The sequence below is a fragment of the Hypanus sabinus genome, chromosome 13 (genome assembly GCF_030144855.1).
Source record: "Hypanus sabinus isolate sHypSab1 chromosome 13, sHypSab1.hap1, whole genome shotgun sequence".
NCBI lineage: Eukaryota > Metazoa > Chordata > Chondrichthyes > Myliobatiformes > Dasyatidae > Hypanus > Hypanus sabinus.
The window spans coordinates 18,953,602-18,973,362 of NC_082718.1; the positions used below are offsets into that span (position 1 = coordinate 18,953,602).

Below are 19,761 nucleotides of genomic sequence, written 5' to 3' on the forward strand. Positions count from 1 at the left end.
GTACCCTAATCTTATTTTTGAGCAGTTTGAATAGAGTATATTTTTGGTTGCATCACAATTTTATTTTTTGTTTAGGAAACAGGACAAATAATCCATTCTTTGATTTGCACTTTCTTCCCAGTTAATAGATTGCTGACATTGTTGCTGCGGGCAACCATTTTATTTCTCTATGTGGGTCCATACAGTGAAAAAGATTTCACTTAAAACCTGCTTATGTTTTGCATGGTATAGTTAAATTGTTTCTCTCATTCAAAATTTGATTTGACAATGCATAGATGCTTAAACCTTTATCTAGTTTGTGATCTTAGTATTCAAGAGACAAGCAGTTTTTCAGGAGAATATTAAAATGGGGGCAATAAAGTTTTATAAAAACACAAACACACTGATGATTCATTACTAAAAGTATAGTGTAATTTCACCATAACATAGTTTCCCATGGTGCTGTCAGATTATGTCATTTCTGTACAAGACTGTCTTCTCATTGTAGATAATGTCTAACCAAGCTGATAGAGCTTTTGAGGAAATTTTGAGGAAAGTTAGTGAAGGAAAGGCAGCTGACCTTGCCTACATGGACAACCAGACCTTTGACAAAATCCCACAACGTCCACAAGGTTAAGTTGCTTAGCATTCAGGACAGGGTAGTGAATTGTATTCAGCATTAGCTGAGTGGGAGAAGACAGAGAGTGATAGTAAATGGAGTCTCCCTGTGGTTAGTGGTGTTTGGGGCTGGATCCATCATGTTTGTCATCTACAATAATGATTTAGAGGATAACATACTAAAAATGTATCATCAAATTTGCAATGACATTAAGATTTGAGGCATAGAGGACAGGGAGGAAACCTATCAAAGCTTGCAGTGTGATCTGGACCAGCTAGAAAATTAGTTTTAAAAATGGCAGACAGAATTTCATGTAGACAAGTGTGAGGAGTTACATCTTGGCAGGATACGCAAGGGTAGGATTCACACAATGGTAGTGTAGTGAGGTGTGTGTGGTAGAACAAAGGGATCTGGGAATATAGATTCATAATTCCTTGAAAGTGGAGTCACAGGTAAGTAGATGACAAAGAAAGCTTTTGGTGCATTTAGCTTCATAAATTACTGCACTGAATACAGGAATTAGGATGTTAAATTTAAGTTGTGCAATATGTTGTATTTGGAGCATTGTATACAAATCAGGTAATTTGACTGCAGGAAATATATCAATAATCCTGAAAAAGTCTTGAAATAATAATTTTATTGCTTTATAATTGTTGCATTTCATGTTCGAACCTGGGCCTAGAGGGCCCAGAGTTGTTCTAGACTGGTGTGCCAGCCCAGTTACAGCCTTCCATCATCCATCCTGTAGCAGCAGGAGAGACAATGAATTGGAGCACCGAGAAAGGCAAAGGGTGCAAAGAAAATAGTCAAGTTAACCACTAAGGGAGAGTATATGGATTGTCGTAGAACATTACTTTTGTTTACAAAGTTTATTTTGAGTTTTCTTTACTATCTCAAGCAGACCCTGTAATAACAGAAGATGTCAGTTATCAGAAGATCAATAAATGAGAAATTCACATGCTTATTTGTGGTTCAGTCTAATTAGTTGATCATAATGGTACTACCAAGGATAGACATAGCCGAAGGGTGGTAGTGAGGACGAGCTCCCATCACTAAACAAATGCTCGTCACGGCGTGCATCTCAAACAGCCTCTGACAACCAAGTCCAACTCCTGGCCTTCACGTGTGGCATAGTTCTTATGCCCGGCGGAGCTGTTCTCACTGACAGGAGAAGGGGCAAAGGCGGACCACTGGTGCCTTAAAACCAGTTGCTCCGGGCAGATGGGGCTCGTTAACCACAGATGGTAGGTCATCTAGGAGGGAAAACTCCGATTTCAAACATCTGCTGCCTTGCACCTATACCCGCTCACGGGAAAGGCTTTAGGAGTAAACCCCAAGGAAAAATCCGGAGTCGGAGTCCCGAAGGCAGCTGACTGCTGCAACCAGCACCGGTACGGCAACTCCTACGATGCTGCTGGCACCAAACTGTACCGACTTCCGTCGTTCCTTTGGACCTGTCGTCAGCACGGAGAGGGGGATCCCACTGCATGGGCAACAGGCAGATCTCCATATCAATCAACTCTGCCCTGGCTTGCGCCCTGAAGAAACCACTCCCAGTGACTATCAGAGGCACAGTACCCATGGTCGACCACGACCGACGGAGGCCACACAATGGTACTGTCCAAAAAGATGAAAACTACGTGGTCTTGTGCTTTCCTTTTATTTTGCCATGAACTTATTGAAGAATACAACAGCCTTGAGTATACTGTTGCTCCATTTCTTCTATTTTTATTAAGTAATGGGTCCACAATGCTAACTGCAGTTTTAAGAAAACACAACTACACAGATACAGATAATCATGAAATAGTGCGTTAGTCATAGCTGTTATGATTATGCCCGGGGTTCTAAACTTGTAATTTTCTTTTCTTTTTCAATATCGTCTTAAATGGCTTATGATCCATTTCTTATAATAAGAAAGGCCTTTGCCATCAGTCGTCATATTCAACAAATCATATTCAGCCATACACATGATCTTATTACTGAGTGTACCTCCTTCTCGTTTTCTGGAAGGATATTTTCCTGTAAAGTAGCTCTTTACACTCTCTCCACTCTTTTCCCAATATCATCACTTTCTTCAATAGCCAAAGCAGTGACATACATTCAGTAATACTGTTCTTCTGGACTCAAATCATCTATCTATGTCAGAAACATCAATTTGTGTTTTGTTGCTCCAGTTGTGACTGACTAATAGTGTATTTCTTATTCTGTTGATTTCTAGTTTTATGATGTGACATTTATTCTGTTGATTCTAGTTTTATAATGTGACATTTTTTCCCTGAACTTTTCAGGCACATGTGATGCATAGCAAGGAAAAGAATACTTATCGAGCTCAGAAATATCTTACAGGTGCTGTGGTGCTTCTGTTACTTGCTAAACTCATTTATAAAATGACCACACTTATAACTTCTAAATTTAGAATTTGGACAGCTAAAAGAGGATATAAGCCAATTAAATTCCAATGGGTTTAAGTCATTCCCAAGATCCTGTTACACTTATCCTACCAAAATCCTGTTAGTGGCTTACCTGTAGAAAATTAATTCAAACAATCTATCAACTGAGTAAAATGCAAGTAAAACCCAAGTTATTATTTTCTAGATGAACCAGAACACAGTTAAGACAAGACTGTTTGTAATTATGTAGGAATGTTGAAGAATCTACCTTGACACTATAATTGATATCTTCCTAAATAGAGCATGCAGTTAAACAAAGGAGCAAATTCAATCTAAATTATAAAACATATGACATTTGTATACAGAGTAGTACAGAAATGCCTGTTATTCCCCTAGCATTTAGGGCAGCAATGAAGGCATTCCATCTCTGGTGGTGTTCAGGGCTCCCTTCGTCACGTCAATAGCTTTCTCTTGGTTTTCACCATTGTCAGTCACACAAGTCTCGGGAGGAGACTCAGGAATACTGTTTCACATATATGTAAAAGGATTTTTCACTGCTGTTTCCATAATAATTTTGTTTTACCAGTCAGGGTTGTTAGCCCTGGGCTGAACCTCCAAACCTGGAGGACCGGTGGCCCATTCCTAGTCTGGCATCTACCCTTTGACCTGTTTGGCACAGGTGACCCTACCAAGGGCCAAAGCATAAAGTCCTGGCTCCAGCCAACATAGCTGTCTGGGTCATTTGTATGTGCATGTAGAATTGCTGTCACAAATACTGTAAGAACAGTGGTATAAAATGTTGTATATAGACAAGAGTTTGAAGCAGGTATTAAGTTTATTTCATGTGAATGAGTTTGCAGGAAAAGCAAGATTACAGAGAGAATGGATTTAATGGAGACAATAGAGATAATCCATTATAAGAGTAGTAGTTTTGAGCAGTAAAACATTTCAAATGGAAAAAGAGCATACAGCCTCTGCATGTAAGGCTGAACCAGGAGCATTAGCCAGAACAAAGTAGGTTCTCAGTATGAAGCCAATGTTACAACAGCAAGCTATAAAGAAAAGGCTTGTGCAATATTAAAACAGGTACTGAGTGGGAACAGTGAAGATTAATCAGCATACAGTATATACTACTGTATACGTGCAACAAACAAAAATGTAGCAGTTTTTAAATTACGGTGAAAGTTAAAGATCAATGTTTCACTGTTAGCTGCTGATTGCTCAATTTTGCTGGAGATACTTATATCAACAAGTTGTGCAAAAGTGCCAAGAAGCAAGCCTAATCTGAGTTTTTGGCAAAAAGTGTTTTAATACTCAAAAGAAAAAACTCCCAATCAGAGTTGCTGAATACACAGCAGACCAACTTCATTGTAAGAAGATAAGCACAAAGAATTAAATGAGGAGCTTTAAATATTTATTATGAGGACTTCACAACCACAACTAGATAAGCTTGTAGAACAATATGCAGATACATTCATCAGCATTAAGGACCAGAGGGACTAAATATATGTTATGCTAAATACAAAGCCAATTCACTGGCAGACTAGACCTGTCCCATAGGTGCTGAAGGCTCAAGCAGAGGAAGAGTTGAACAGATGTGAACATGCTGTGATGGTTGCAATATGGATTGGAGAACAGCTATTCTTGTGAGGCCTTAAGTAGGTGAGATCGCTTAACAGGCAAAGGTCACTTTCAAGGAGCCTTGAAATTACAGCTATTTCCCATGATATGGGAACAAAATGCTGAATTTGTGGGACCCAAGGTTTCTGAAAAGTTGGACCTGTCATTGGTATATGCTCACTTAAACGTGAATATAAAAGGTCAACATTATGTAATATTTAATAGTCATAAGAAGTTTTATTCATATACTAAATTACTTCATGGTATAAAGTTATCTTCCAAAATATTTTAGGCCATAAGTGACAAAGGAAAACCCAATTCTGTCAATGCATCTAAAATGATGTTCATAACCATCGCCAAGCAGGAAAAGCTCCAAATAGTTGATCTTTCCAAAGTTTTATGGCATTATGCTCTAGAAGACTAAATGGACCTTTGTGTAAAAACAAATGATTTATTTGGGTGGAGTCAAATTGATCATAGAAACAGCTGAGTATACTTTGTAAAGGCTAGAAAACCTAAGGATCTCTTTAAATTTCAATTCCTCCTTGGTTGGTCCAACATTTCTGCTGATACTTGCAATAGTATGAACATCACTGTGACAACTACTGAAGTAGAATGGTTTCAAAGATTTTAAAGCTACATTTGATGTCAGAGAAATGTATACAATATACATCCTGAAATACTTTTTCTTCGTGACCATCCACAAAAACAGAGGAGTGCCTCAAAGAATGAATGACAGTTAGATGTTAGAACCCCAAAGCACCCCCAGCTCCCCCATGCATAAGCAGCAGCAAAGCAACAATACCCCCCCTTCAGCAAAAAAAAGCATCGACACTCACCACTGAGTACTCAAGTGTGCAGCAAAGCATCAGCAAAGACACCGACTTGCAGTACCACAAAGACTACTCGTTCACCCAGTATTCGACATACCACAGGCTCTCTCTCCCTAATAAGGGAAAAAGAGGTGTCCCCGTTTCTCAGCGAGAGGGGAGACATAACAAGCAACTCACTGATATACGATGTTAAAAGTCTGTTGCGTCACTTTTTCCGAGCTCTGTTTCTCTGTTGTGGAAGGGAAAGGAAAAATATGCAGCACCTGCCTTCTAAAAATGCCTATGCTGCCGCACTATACAGATGCTAAGGTATGCTTATGATGACTCCATTTATGAAGCTGGAAGAGTGATAGTCCAAACTACAGACAATGGTCATTAATAGTCCCATTTCTTTTGCATTGAGCACATTAACAAAGAGTGAGAAAAGCTATAATCACATACAAAAGGTTGGCAATCATATGTTGGATCAAAACTTACCAAATTTACTCTTGCTCAAAAGACCTCAAATGCTGTCGCTGACCATAATGTTAGATGGATATTTTTGGACTCGGATTCAAAACTACCATGGCAGCCTCAAGAAAGCAGTGGAGCAACTTTTCCCAAAGCAACAGAATTGTGATACTTATTAAACAGAATGCACATTTGGTACATTGTACATATTGGCTTGCAGAAAATGACATAGGCATAATGAATGGAACATTCACCCCATTAGAAATAAAGGTTCACTACCCTGTAACTACAGTGGAAATAGAAAAAATTACACAGGATTCAGTATGAAAACCAGTATATGAATTTGTACTTTTAGTGGCTGGACTGATTCACACACAGCTGAATGAGAATATACAGCTTTTCTATTGTAGAAATTGTGAGAATGTTAACAAAGGAGAACAGCATCAAATGAGACTACTGAGCAGCTATAACATATGAATCACGAAGTGGAATAATGGAAGAACTTTCCTTCGAGCATGTGACATTGTTAAAATGAAAGCAATAATTCAGAGCTTTGTCTTTTGGCCTAACAAAGGAAAGGACCCAGTAAAGCTCGCCAGCAAGTGCACAATCTGCCAAGTCTGTAAATCACAGTCACCAAGAACTCCACTCCAAATGTGAAAGTCACCGAGGACTCCACTCCATACCACACAATTGTGGTTTCCTTATCTTAAAAACACTGGATGCAATTGAATGTCGATTTATCAGGCTAATTCTTGTTTTGTGGCTTACCAAGAGAGGCTGGCCAGTTAGTCTGCCTTCATTGAAGTTGAGAAGAATGAGGAGTGTCCTAATTCAAATGTATAAGATCCTAAGAGAGCTTGACAGGGTAGATGCTCAGATATTTTCACTAGTGGGAGAGTCACAAACAAGGGACCGAAGTTACAAAATAGGGGACTGGTTATTTCAAACTGAGTTGTGAGGAAATTTGTTCTCTCAGAGGAAATGAGGATAGTAAGTCACTTCAGCTCTCTGTCTCCGAGGTGGTGGCAGTAAAATCATTAGATATCTTTAAAGTGGAGATAACTAATATTTGAAAGATTGAGGAATTGAAAATTATGGGGTATTGGCACAGAAGAGGAGTTGACACCAGCACACAGCACAGTTCAAGTGTGATCTTATTGAATGGCAGGACAGGTTTAAGAAGCCTTGGGGGGTGGGGGGGGAGTGGCCTTCTCTTGGGCTTGTTTTTTTGTGCTCCTGTAGAAATATTGAAGCAAAGATTACTCTAAATCATGGGTTCCCATGGTAAATGGCATAAAAAAGTTTGACACCTCCTGCTCTGGATGATGCTGTCTCAAGAGGGGAAGTTGAAAAAAGCAAACTTAATTACCAAAGATGTAAAGATTATTGGTTTAGATTACATGATATGCCAGAAGAGATAGATCATGGGCATCTTTCTGACCATGTGAAAAATCTCTTGAGAATGGTCTGTTCACAAAGAAGCACTAGAAGTCCCAATCTGGTTAGTAGCCCATGTAGACTACTATCAAACATCAGGGGCACCATGCTAGTGTAGCAATGCAACTTGGGACGTCAGAGGATGGAGTTCAATTCCGGCGTCGTCTGAAGGGAGTTCATATGCTCTCCCCATGGTTTCCTCTCACAGTCCAAAGTCAAACCAGTTAGTAGGTTAAATGGTAATTATAAATTGCCCTGTGATTAGGCTATGGTTAAATAGGAGGGTTTCTATGCAGTGCAGCTCTTTAGGCCTAATCCACGCTGTAACTCTAAGTAAGTAAATAAATCAGCAAAATGATGGAAGGTGTCACCAAGACGGCTATCAAGAACCATCTACCTTCCAACGACTTGCTCACCAATGTCCAGTTTGGGTTTTATCAGCACTACTTGGTTCCAGACTTCATTACAACCATGTATATCAAAAAAAATGCTGTATTTCAGAGGTGAGCTGAGAGTCACTGCCCTTGACATCAAAGCACCATTTGTTTATTGTGCAATCAAGGAATGCTGGTAAAAGGGAAGGTAAAGGACACCAAAGAGAAATCATTCTAAGGGTTAAAGTCTTATCTTGCACGGAAGAAGATGATGTGTTAATATGGAGGTTTTTGACTCAGCCCTCAGGAAATCACTACTGGCTGTTCCTAAGAGCAGTTTCCTTGGCCCAACCATTTCCTGTTGCTTCATCAATGACCTTCCTCATTTTGTAAGCTTAAAAAGGGGCATGTTTCTTGGTGACTGTGCAATGTTCAACTCCATAACTTCTTAGTAAATGAAGTGAATCATATATGTATGCAGTAAGACCTAGATAATAATCAGACATGGGTTGATAAGTGGCAATTAACGTTTCTCCACCAGATTGCAAGGTGGCAGTCAACTCTAACAAACTACTCTTGAATATTCATTGGCATTATTACTGCTAAGGCAACTACAATCAACACCCACTGATGAGGATTCAAAAGGGGCAGCAACATAGAGCTTCTAAAACTGTGGGTAAGGGGTGAGGTATATTGCAGTGGATGCCTCACCTCTTGATGCTCCATCGTCCTTTCACCTTCTATAAAGCCCAAGCAGGGAGCTAGGTGAAATATACTCATATTTCCTCAGTGAGTATAGTTCCATCAATTCTCAAGAGGTTCAACACCATATTGGAAAAAAACACTCTATTTAATGGCAGCCCTTCCACCATCTTAAATATTCCCTTCCTAAACATTAATTTCCTCTGGTTTTCATGACGAATGCCATGGGAGTTTAAGACCTAAAAAATGCATTTAAATTAAAGTATATAGGGTATCCTGGCAGCAGATTCTAAACTTGCAAGGACAAAAACAGTACCACTAAGGATAAGTCAACAGACTTATAACCTGTAAATTACCTTCCTATTTACACAATGTCCTGTCATGGAAATATATTGCTATCTTTCAGCATTGTTGGGTCTAACTTAAAGATTGCTGACCAGTAACATTGTGGCAGGAGCTTTATCAGAAGAACATAGCAGTTCTAAAATGCAATTAATTTAGTATGGTTAATATATCACTGGCACCAGTCTACCCGCCATCAAGGACACATATTCAGTGGCCATTTTATTAAGTACATCAGCTCATTAACGCAAGCATCTAATCAGCCAATCAAGCGGCAGCAACTCAATGCATAAAAGCATGCAGACATGGTCAAGAGGTTCAGTTATTGTTCAGCCCAAACATCAGATTGGGGAAGAAATGTGATCTAAGTGACTTTGACCATGGAATGATTGTTGGTGCCAGACAGGATGGTAGAAGTATCTTAGAAGCTGTTGATCTCCTAGGATTTTCATGTACAACAATCTCTGGAGTTTACAGACAACAGTGCTAAAAAAAATCTGTGGCAGTAGTTCTGTGGGTGAAAACACCTTGTTATTGAAGTAATAGCCAAATTGGTTCAAGCTGTCAGGAGGGTGACCGGAACTCAAATAAACAACTACTACGTCAGCGGTGTGCAGAAAAGCATCTCTGAAGGCACAACACATCGAAGTGGATGGGTTACAGAAGACACCTAATAAAGTGGCTACTGAGGGAAAATGAAGGATACGACCCACCCTCATCTTATGAACTGTTAGGGTCACTCCTATCAGGGAAGAGGCTATGCAGCATCCACGCCAGGACCACTATACTCAAAAACAGTTACTTCCCACAAGCCGTCAGGCTGATCAACACCTCCACCCGTTAACCTCCCCCCTCAATACCACTACATACACATCACCCAGCGTCACTTTATGTTCATACAATCAGTCTAGTGGCCACTGAGTCTTCTGCTGCTGTAGTCCAGCCACTTCACGGTTCGACGTGTTGGCTGAGGTTACCTGAGGTGTAAGGCAGCTCTACCACGGTACTGGTGGGGAGGGGCTGGAGGGGTCTGCACAAACCAGTTAATCGCAGCACAGCATGCAAAAGTTATCAAGGAAAAGTGAGAGTTCGAATAGGCTCCAGAAGTGAATCCACAACTTCACAGTTACTGCAGAATGCGGCCGAGGCAAACTTGAAACCCAGCTCCTCGGTAAACCCGTAAATATCGTTAAATTAAAAGGGAAGCTACAAAGTTTCTGTAAGTATGTGACACATCAGTGACTTGATATTGGCTGAACCATCGTGCGCAGTTTGAGACCAGATCGACCTTATTGCGCCACTCTACGCGTAACTTAACTTCGGAGGAAGATGCCCAATGTAGAAGTTGGGTGGGTGGGGGATACATCGTCCTGGGTCAGAAGACGGCCTTTCGTGACGTTGCCATGGGTTACCACCCGCTTCCGTCCTGTCGGCGCAGGCGCAGGCGTAGGCTTTGAGACTGGGTAAGGAGGCATCCGGGTCCCAGATTAGCCGAGGTGTGGATGCCCCGGCAGGTACGGCGCATGCGCCGGGAGTTGCCGAGCGGCTGGCGATCGCGCTGGAGGTGTGAATGGGATCGCGCTCGAAGGAAAATAAATTAACCAACTAGAGTCGGCGGCGTCCACCTTTCAAACTACGGCCGGGAGCCGGCGTCTTCAGTCGGGTTCGGCTTGGCCTCTTGAGAGTGACTGTTAGTTGTCTGGGGGGAGCGGAAGCGTGTTGGGCTCGGTGGCAGGGCGGTGTGAAGGAGCGACTGCGGCTCGGAGACAGAGCGAGGGGGGCGACTGAAGCCAGGAGAATGGGGTGTACGCTCAGCACCGAGGACAAAGATGCGGTGGAGAGGTCCAAGATGATCGACAGAAACCTGCGAGAAGATGGGGAGAAAGCGGCGAGGGAAGTCAAACTGCTGCTTTTGGGTGAGTGTGGGAGTTGGAATGGAGTGGGGGTAAAATGGCTCTTTGACCATCTACTGAATCGATCTTCCTTCAGTCCTTCCACTTTGATTCCTGGGGTAGTATCCTTTTCAAGTTTGTATTTGCCTTGTATCCTGCGAGTCTGTGCGTCCTAAATGATTTTTTTTTGGCATTTTAAAGCTTTAGTTTAAAATTTTCTCCTTTCTCCCCTCCCCCATTAATACCGACAGATTTTCCGATGTTAAAAATTTGTCTTTGATATCAACTCCAGTTGAACCTTAGTGCTTCTTAATATTTTCTTAGTGTTTTTGATAATGTTGGCTAAAACAATCCGGAGGCGATTACTAATTGAGGCTATTTTGGATGGTTAATTTAGCAGATTTTTTTCCAACCGCTAGTCCTCCTCCCTTACAGCGCTACAGGTTTGTTGTCTTGACAGATTGATACAAAAAACAGATTGTACAAACAATGAATGTTACCTGTCCACTTTCGTTAAAGCTCTGGGAGTGTTTTGATTAAATTGGTACAATCTCGTGGTTTGATTTTGATCTTTTAGTTAGAAAGTACACTGAGACTTTAAAGACATCCTAACAGTTTGTTTTGCTTTCAATGAAAGTCGGTGGATATGCTAATTTAGTCCTTGATTTTTAAAAAGTTTAATTTAGTCCTAGGTTTAGAAAAGATCCTTTTTGAAAATCTTCGCATGAAGAATCTTAGGAGACTAAATCAATGCAGCTACTAATCATTTCATTTCGTGAACACGTCTTCTTGCCTCAAAGTAATTGTTCTAGAACATGCACAATGCAATAAAGAAATGTTTCTCTTCACTCTATTTTTGAAAATTCAATTTAATGTGTAATTATTCGAAGAATACCATCCTTGCAAAACATGTAAATTGATGGGAATTTTAAGTATGCTTTCTAGTTTTATAATTTTAACCAATAATGCAAAATTGCCAGTTGATTTTTATGATTACTACTTCAGTTTACTGGAGATTCTTTAAAGATAGGGGTGAAAAGGAGGTTAAAAATGATTCTCATTATTTTCTTTTGGCACTGTCATGCAATCATTGTAAATTGATGCTGGAGATAGTTTTATAAATTATTGGCTTTGAAATTAAAATAACCCCTGTGCTTTATCCAAGTTAAGTAATATTTTAATATTAATGTCTCATCCTTACTTCCAAATCACTATTGTTCACTTTGCAAAACTTCTAGCCCTGCCTTCTTAAACATTTGCACTCTGCTAATTCTGTGCACCTACAAAATGCCTCCTTTATAACTGTGTTTGGTTTGTGTTTTTATGACCGTCAGATTTTATGTTGCCAGGCTGTTCTTTCAGCTGGTCTGACATCACTGGACAGCTTTGTCAGTTTTTTTTAAAGTACCTTGGACCATTTTTAAAAATCATTTTAGAGGCTATTTAAATGGAAGCAGGTGTTACTAAATCAGCCTTGAGGTAACCTTGTTGTTGAAACTCCTGACCACAATTGCCAAAAATATTCATAGACAAATACTTTTCAGTCTGGTAACTGGAATTCATATCTGCAAGAGTTATAAATTGGACTATTTCCTCTGTCCAGTGGACAATTGTTGAGGCAGCTAGCTGGATTAGTTAATTAATAATATTGGACTAGAACAGCATTCTATGATACTGAGGGATAAATGTTATGGAATCAAACTGAATGCACAAATTCAAATTGATTCCTCGGTATTTGTTGCTCAGTATTTTCACTATCATGTGGTATGTACTCAGGTTTTTTTTGGGTTTTATTGATTTAAATTGTGTAAGATTTGGAGATTTCAGAAGGCTACTTGCCTACACTGGGTTTAAGGAGCATTGAATTATGCATTATGTATTACCACTACCTATATTTTTTAGAAAGCACTGAATTGGAATGTTGTTGTTTAGATGTATGTATGTGTATGGTTAAATGGTAATTAAACTTGAACTTGTCCATAAAATTTGCCACACCATTAAGTAGCAGGGAGTTGTTAGCTGAAGTACCATGCAGTGTGTTGCAGTTCTTTCCATAAAAGCGGATATGAAGTAATTGCATTATTGAGTATGCTTGTAGCATTATTCAATCTTGTATTCTGTGCAAGTTAACAGTTCTGCAACTTTTTTCAACCTGTGGTGCATTAGTGCTATTAATTTTACATCTCAGTGTTTATTTGTAATCTGGCAAATTGGGTTTCTGGCTTTGCATTCCTATTCAGTTTTTTTTTGAAGAAATATTGTGTAATATATCAAAGACTAGAAACTTATCACCTCAAATGTTTACCACTACCATTTAGTCCTTTTTAAATGTTTTGCATGAATATTCAAAATTTAAAATCATCAAGTCTATAACCAGGTGCTGTTTAGCAGTTTACATGTACTATAATATTGGATTTTATTTGTGTGTGCATGTGTGTATTATCATCTTGCAGTCGAATTCTGAGGTATTACTGGGAAGTGAGATGTTGTTAGCTTTATTTTTAGTCTCCCCAAATGAAAACAGCACTGTTCCTTTAAGAGTCATGTTTCATAAAATATTGTACAAGAATTTTTTTAAAAATCGTTGTCCCGGAGGTTAGGAATGTAAACTAAAATATCAATTTAGTTGTGTTGATATAGGTAAATTTCCAGAAGATATTGCATTAAAGTGATTGACGTGTAAAATCTATGTAAAATTTACTGTAGCAACTTTGAATGCAACAGAAAATCTAAATAACATTTGTGCATTAGAAACTTGGAATTGAACCAAACTATATAGAAACATTTCTTGGTTTACTCTGCTATTGTTTGAAACTCCATTAGACGTTTCAGCGATCATTCAAGCTTATTGCCATTTAACTGTACGTAGATACAACCAAACAATGTTCCTCCAGACCATGGTGCATATGCCACACACAGCACATAAAACAAAATGTTTCCATAATTATGTTAATCATATTGGGCAAAAGAAATAAAATGAGATCATAACAGTTGCAATCTTTGGCTAGGAGTCATACTTAAAAGTAAATTGTGAGCATATTTAATTTGATTTTTGTTTTGAATGGAACAAAACCATTTAACCGTTGTGCTGAAAATTGAACGAGGTACCCAAATTGCCTCATTCTGTTTGCCTTTTGGTTTATAAGGTTTTCTCTTCTAGCATAGATCCAATTGGCGATGGATAATATGTCACCATTATCTGTGATATCTACCTCATGTGAACATATTTAAAACACATAAACTTAAAGCCACTAGCTTGCATAGCAGTGGTGATAGTTTATCTTCATGGCCTAAGTTATTCATAATTCTTTGTAACTTCAGTTGATTTCACCTGAACCATTTCATTTTCAGGGAGAATGACTTTCATTTCTCGTTCTGTGATACCTTTATTTGTATTCCTTAATCACAAAGTTTTACATCATAACCTGCATTATTTTCTAACCCCTGTAACAATCATTGATGAGTGAATTTGTAAAAAAAAAGTTGCAGGTTGAAATATCTTTTGGTTTCATTCTTAATTGCTTGCTACTGTTAACATAGAAAAATTGATGTTTAGTCATGCAAGCCTACAAACATTTTCATTTGTCAGTTTGAAACTGAAGAATGAAAGCTGTAAGAGTACGCTTTAAAATACTGATTATAAATTCTGAAGTGGTGCATCTTTGGTATTACTGGAAATTTTTGCTAGGTTTACAAGCTATCTGGCATTTGGCATGGTGCCCAGGAAGTTTCAATGTGGCTATTGTTTTGATGCTTCAGTGCATATCCAGTGCTTGAAGGCCAGTGTTGAGCTTGGAACTTTCTATAACATGGATCTTGTGTCTGCAGCAAGTATGGAGTGAGCTTAAATGAAAGGGGTCATATGTAATGTTTTACTTTGGTAATTTCTGAACGGTACTACTTGATCCCTTGTAAGTGGCACATCTTGGATTTTTTTTAGGGAGGTGCCAAATTCCATAGGTTTTTTTTTGCTGTAGAGTAGTAGGCTGGAGCTTGTTGATCACAGCAGGCTGTTGAAGTTATCTTTCATGGCCTCGTCCTTCCAATGTATCTGTCCCTCAACCTGCTGGTGAGGTCAGGATCCAAAATGGTGAGCTGTGCATGCTAGAATGCTTTCATGTTAGTTGGCTAGTGAAGCACACCCACTGAACGTCTAAACAACCTAGCAGCTGACGGAGTCTATTAAGGGCAATGCATGGAAAACCATTAAAAATCAATTTTTACACCAAAAATTTGAACATTGGGAAAGTAAATAATTAAGAATATTGAAATGAATGCAATTGAATTTCCAAAATCATTCTCCATTTGCCCTCCTTTCTTCTAGCTTTTTCTCTTTTAAAATAGTTCAGAAAGGTATTAGTTCAGTGAATGAGTTAATTGCAGTAAGTGCAGGGAAATTCAGTGAAAATTTGCTCTGCTAGATTTCTGTGAGTACTGCAGTGGCAGATTGCACCCACCAAATCATGGAATAAAATGGTTGCCTAGGTATAGTTTGATGTTTTATCAGATTAAAAGCTGGTACTTCACCAGCTGACATCTTGTACAAATAAGTTTGCTGGAGGATCTCAGCAAGTTAACTTTTCGGGATGAGGCCCTTCCCAGACTTGATCAAGCATCTCAGCCAGAAATGTTGACAATTTATTTCCCTACATAAATGCTGACTGACTTGCTGAGTTCTTCAGGAAGATTTCCAGCATCTGCAAAATCTATTTGTTTGTGTTGCTGATATCTCTTGACATATATCAAACCATAATTTGCAGTAAAATTGAAATTATGTGCCATATTTTGTTGTGAATATTGTGACTTTTCATCTCAAAACATGCCATGTAATTTGTTAACTCTGACATCATGGAGTCTCTACTTCAGAAACATAACTCAAAACAAAATGAGTCTAGTGGAATATTTGCCAAGTGAGATAGTATGTGTTACATACGGTGAGTTAAACTTGGTTTCTGATAGAGTAATGAAATGACTATCTGCTGAGTACTTGAAGTTCATCGTTTAGCATTTCCAACCTCCTGTAACTTGCTATATTTACATTGCCACAGAACTGTTTATTATTGGTAACATTTGTCTAGGTTAGTAATTTCCTTACCATTGACTCTAGGTGTAGATTCAATTCACACTTTGGCCGTTTGAGTTAATACAGTATAATCAGGCGATACTGAGAACTTGTTGAAAATGCCCTTCAAGCAATGGTCTCTTGATATCCAAACTATTTATCATCAAGAAGATGAATAGAAAAAAATAACATTAGACCATAAGACATAGGAGCAGAATTAGGCCATTTGGCCCATTGACCCTGTTCCACCATTAAATCATGGCTGATCATTTTTTTTCCCCTCCGCTGCGCCACTCCCCTGCCTTCTCCCTGTAACCTTTGATGTTGTGTCCAATCAAGAACCTGTCAAGCTTTGCCTTAAATACACCCAATGACCTGGCCTCCACAACTGCCTGTGGTAACAAATTCCACAAATTCACCACCCTCTGGCTAAGGAAATTTTTCTGCATCTCTGTTTTAAATGGGCACTCCACTATCCTGACGCTGTGCCCTCTTGCCCTGGACTCCTCTACCATGGAAGCATCCTTTCCACATTTACTCTGGTTAGGCCTTTCAACATTCGAAAGGTTTCATTGAGATCCCCCCTCATCCTTCTAAATTCCAGTGATGGCAGACCTAATGTCCATTCCCAGAATCATCCTTGTGAACCTTCTCTGAATCCTCTCCAATGCCAGCACATCTTTTCTTAGGTGAGGAGCCCAAAACTGTTCACAAAACTCAAGGTGAGGCCTCACAAGTGCCTTGCATCACACCCTGCTCTTGTATTCTAGACCTCTTGAAATGAATGCATTTACTTTCCTCAACCTACAAGTTAACCCTTAGTGTGTTCTGCACAAGGACTCCCAAGTCCCTTTGACTCTCATACTTTTAGATTTTCTTCCTGTTTAGAAAATAGTCTGCATGTTTATTTCTACTACCAAAATGCATGGCCATGCATTTTCCAACTTTGTATTTTATTTGCCACTTCCTTTCCCACTTCCTAATCAGTCTAAGTCCTTCTGCGACATACCTGTTTCCTCAACACTATGTTTCTCTGATATTGAATTGAACCTGTTGAAACCTATTGAAGCAGGTCCACCTCTAACTTGTATGTCTCTGGCTTGGAAAATATATTATAATTCCTTTGCAGGGACTAAAGCCCTGCATTGGAGGTTCTCACCTGCTTTAAAAGGGTGACAATAATACCAGTGCCCAAGAAGAGCAGGGTGATCGCCTTGTAGCACTCACATCTACTGTGATGAATGCTTCGCAAGTTTGAATCATCTCCACTGCACAAGATCGGAAAAAGGCTGCAGAGCGTTGTAAACTCGTTCAGGTCCATCATGGGAAGTAGTTTCCCCAGCATTGAGTTCGTTTTCAAAAGGTGATGCCTCAGGAAGGTGCACCATCATTAAGGTCCACCAACACCCAGAACATGCCATCTTCACATTGCTACCACCGAGCAGGGAGGTACAGGAGTCTGATGACATACTGTTTCAGGAGCACCTTCTTCCCCTCCCACCAGATTTCTGAATAGACAATAAACTCATGAACACTACCTTAGTATTTTTTTTCCTTTTTTTGCATGATAATTTTCTTTTTTGTATATACTTACTGTAGTTTAGTTTATTATGTATGATAATGTACTTTGTGACACTATCAAATTAAACAAATTTGTGACATATTCTAGTGACATTAAACCTGATTCTGATGTGATTCCTGGGAATTTTTCCCCAAAGGCACAATATTAAGAAACTGTGGTTTGAAGTGGCTCACTGAGCAACTTCTAAGTCAAGGGCGTGGACTAAATGATGAATTTAGTAGTGATATAACAATCCCAATACATTATTTTAAAAAATGTTTAAAAAATCTAAAATCATTAAACAAAATCTCAAGACACCATGCTTAATGTCTTGGCTAATATTTATTCCTGAGACCAGTGGTTCCTGAAGAGTGATATCATTTCGAGAGTTTCTAAGAGGGTGATGAAGATGATACTGGGGGCAGTAGGACAAGAGGTCAGCTAAGGTTTTACAGGCTTAATTTAAAAAATGAATTATTTATTATAAGCATTTGATCCTCAGTGCCTCAAAATTAATTATAATGATCAGGTAATCACCTCACCTCTTGCTAACCCATTGTTCTTCAGCTTTGCTTGAAGCATATTATAGTTGTTGAAAAGCAATGTAACACTTCTGGATTTGGCATATCATGGGAAATTTGGACTGAAGAAATGATGTTATATCTGGGCCCAGCCCATGTATTATTGACTTTCACTGATGTATTGCATGCTACAGCGGGGAACAATAAACACTAGTAATAGTAATTAGTAGGACTAGTTACTAGTGTTAGTATGATTCTCGTATTCCTCTCATGCGGTGACACAGCTCTTTTGAATTGGGGTGCGGTGTTCAGTGGGTAAAGACAAGAAACTGTCCTTTTAAGTAGTCTTGACTGCATTTCTCTAGCCCACGGCCCAACCAAGATATCACTGCCCCACTTTGTATACCTCCAGGCAGAGAGTCAAGCTTTGCCTGAGCTATGATGATGCCATACCTTTCCCCTTTATTGATGCAGTGCTTCAGGTTGGGCTTCAGCAATAGGAGATTGACTGTGATCATTAATTCATAATGAAAATGGCAGAGGCAGACCAAGCAAGCAAAGAAGTGTAGACAGCAGAGTGTGGAGTATCCTGTAATGGGCTGAGTTGATGAGATTCAGAGGACTTCGATTGTTCAGGAAATGTGATAAGCGTACAAGCACAACAAAGTAACTTGAGCCTAATTTATTATCATAGAATAGAAAGTACAAATAAACCATCTAAAGTACTAAGTAGTAAGTTGCAAAGATTTCAGGACTCACAATTCTTAGTCTCAACTTTATTGTTGCCATTTTTGGTAGACTGGATTGCCGCTGTTGTAGGGGATCAATATCGGCACCGTTCTGTCAGGAATCTCAGTATGTCTTCCTTGTGGAATGCGTGAGTTTTCCCCAGGTGCTCCAGTTTTCTGCTACAGTTCAGAGATGTACTGGGTAGGTTGATTGATCATTGTAAATTGTCCCATAATTTGGTTAGGTTTAATTGGGGTTGTGGAGTTGCTGGGGGTAGCATGGCTCTAAGGGCGTACTCTTTATTTAACAGTACAATGAATGTCTCATAGACAACATCTTGCAGCAGAAAAATCTACATGATTGGCTGCACAAATGATTAAATACCGTAATCACAGTGGTTTAAAAAAAAATCATCCCATGCTCTCAATTCTCAACTATTTTGTGAGTGTTGTATTGAGAATGATGAACAGTTTAAACACTTCCTGTTGCACACGTAAGTCAGATGTCTCTCAAAAGGAAATTGCCTGTGACACTTGTTTGTTTTTTTTTAAACTGGTAAAATTCTTTAACGACTTGAAAGCTTCATTAAGTCATCAAGAATATTAGGCAAGCCATTGCTTATTTGTCAAAATTATTTGCAAAGTTTAATGAAATTGATACTCTGTTGCAAGGAAATGATGCAAGTCTTATCAAAGTCAAATCAGTTACCTCTGTTCAAATTAACTCTGTTTAAGTGCAGCATTGGCCTTCCTGACCACCTCCGATTTCTGAGCCACTCTTGAGTTGGTGGAGGAGGAAAAATGTACCAGATGATTGTTCTTCCTGTGGAGGTGCTGTTCGTTTTGAATGCAGTTCATTTTGTACACACGTTACTTCCTGTTCACATTACTTTCTTTGTGGGCTAATTTGGATTTCGACTTGAAGCACTCATGGTTTTAAAAAAAATGTTCATCTCCATCCACTCTTTACTTGACCTTGAAACAGCAATATCCTTAAACATTTTTAAAACCCTTAAGAAAGCTGGTGGCTTGGATGATTTTTGAGAAGGTGTTTAACTCTTTCCTAGCTTTGTACAGAACATACTGTGAGAATAGATAGATACTTTATTAATCCCAAAGGAAATTATAGAGTCATAGTAGCATTGCAAGTGCACAGATATCAAATATACAAATATTAGAAGAGAAGTAAGAAAGAGTAAAAATAAGTAAGTTGCCTCAAACAGTCAAACAGGAGGGGATCATTACTTT

At 39.0% G+C, this 19,761-nt stretch overlaps 1 protein-coding gene across 1 annotated transcript in view; it reads left to right on the plus strand.

The window, feature by feature from the left end:
• The first annotated feature begins 10,222 nt into the window (after positions 1-10,222).
• Positions 10,223-19,761, plus strand: part of gnai1 (guanine nucleotide binding protein (G protein), alpha inhibiting activity polypeptide 1) — a 40,395-nt gene continuing 30,856 nt past the window's right edge. Inside the window, exon 1 of the mRNA XM_059987249.1 lies at positions 10,223-10,665. Within this exon, the coding sequence (XP_059843232.1) occupies positions 10,548-10,665 (118 nt within the window). The 5' untranslated portion in view covers positions 10,223-10,547. The remainder of the gene's footprint in view (positions 10,666-19,761) is intronic.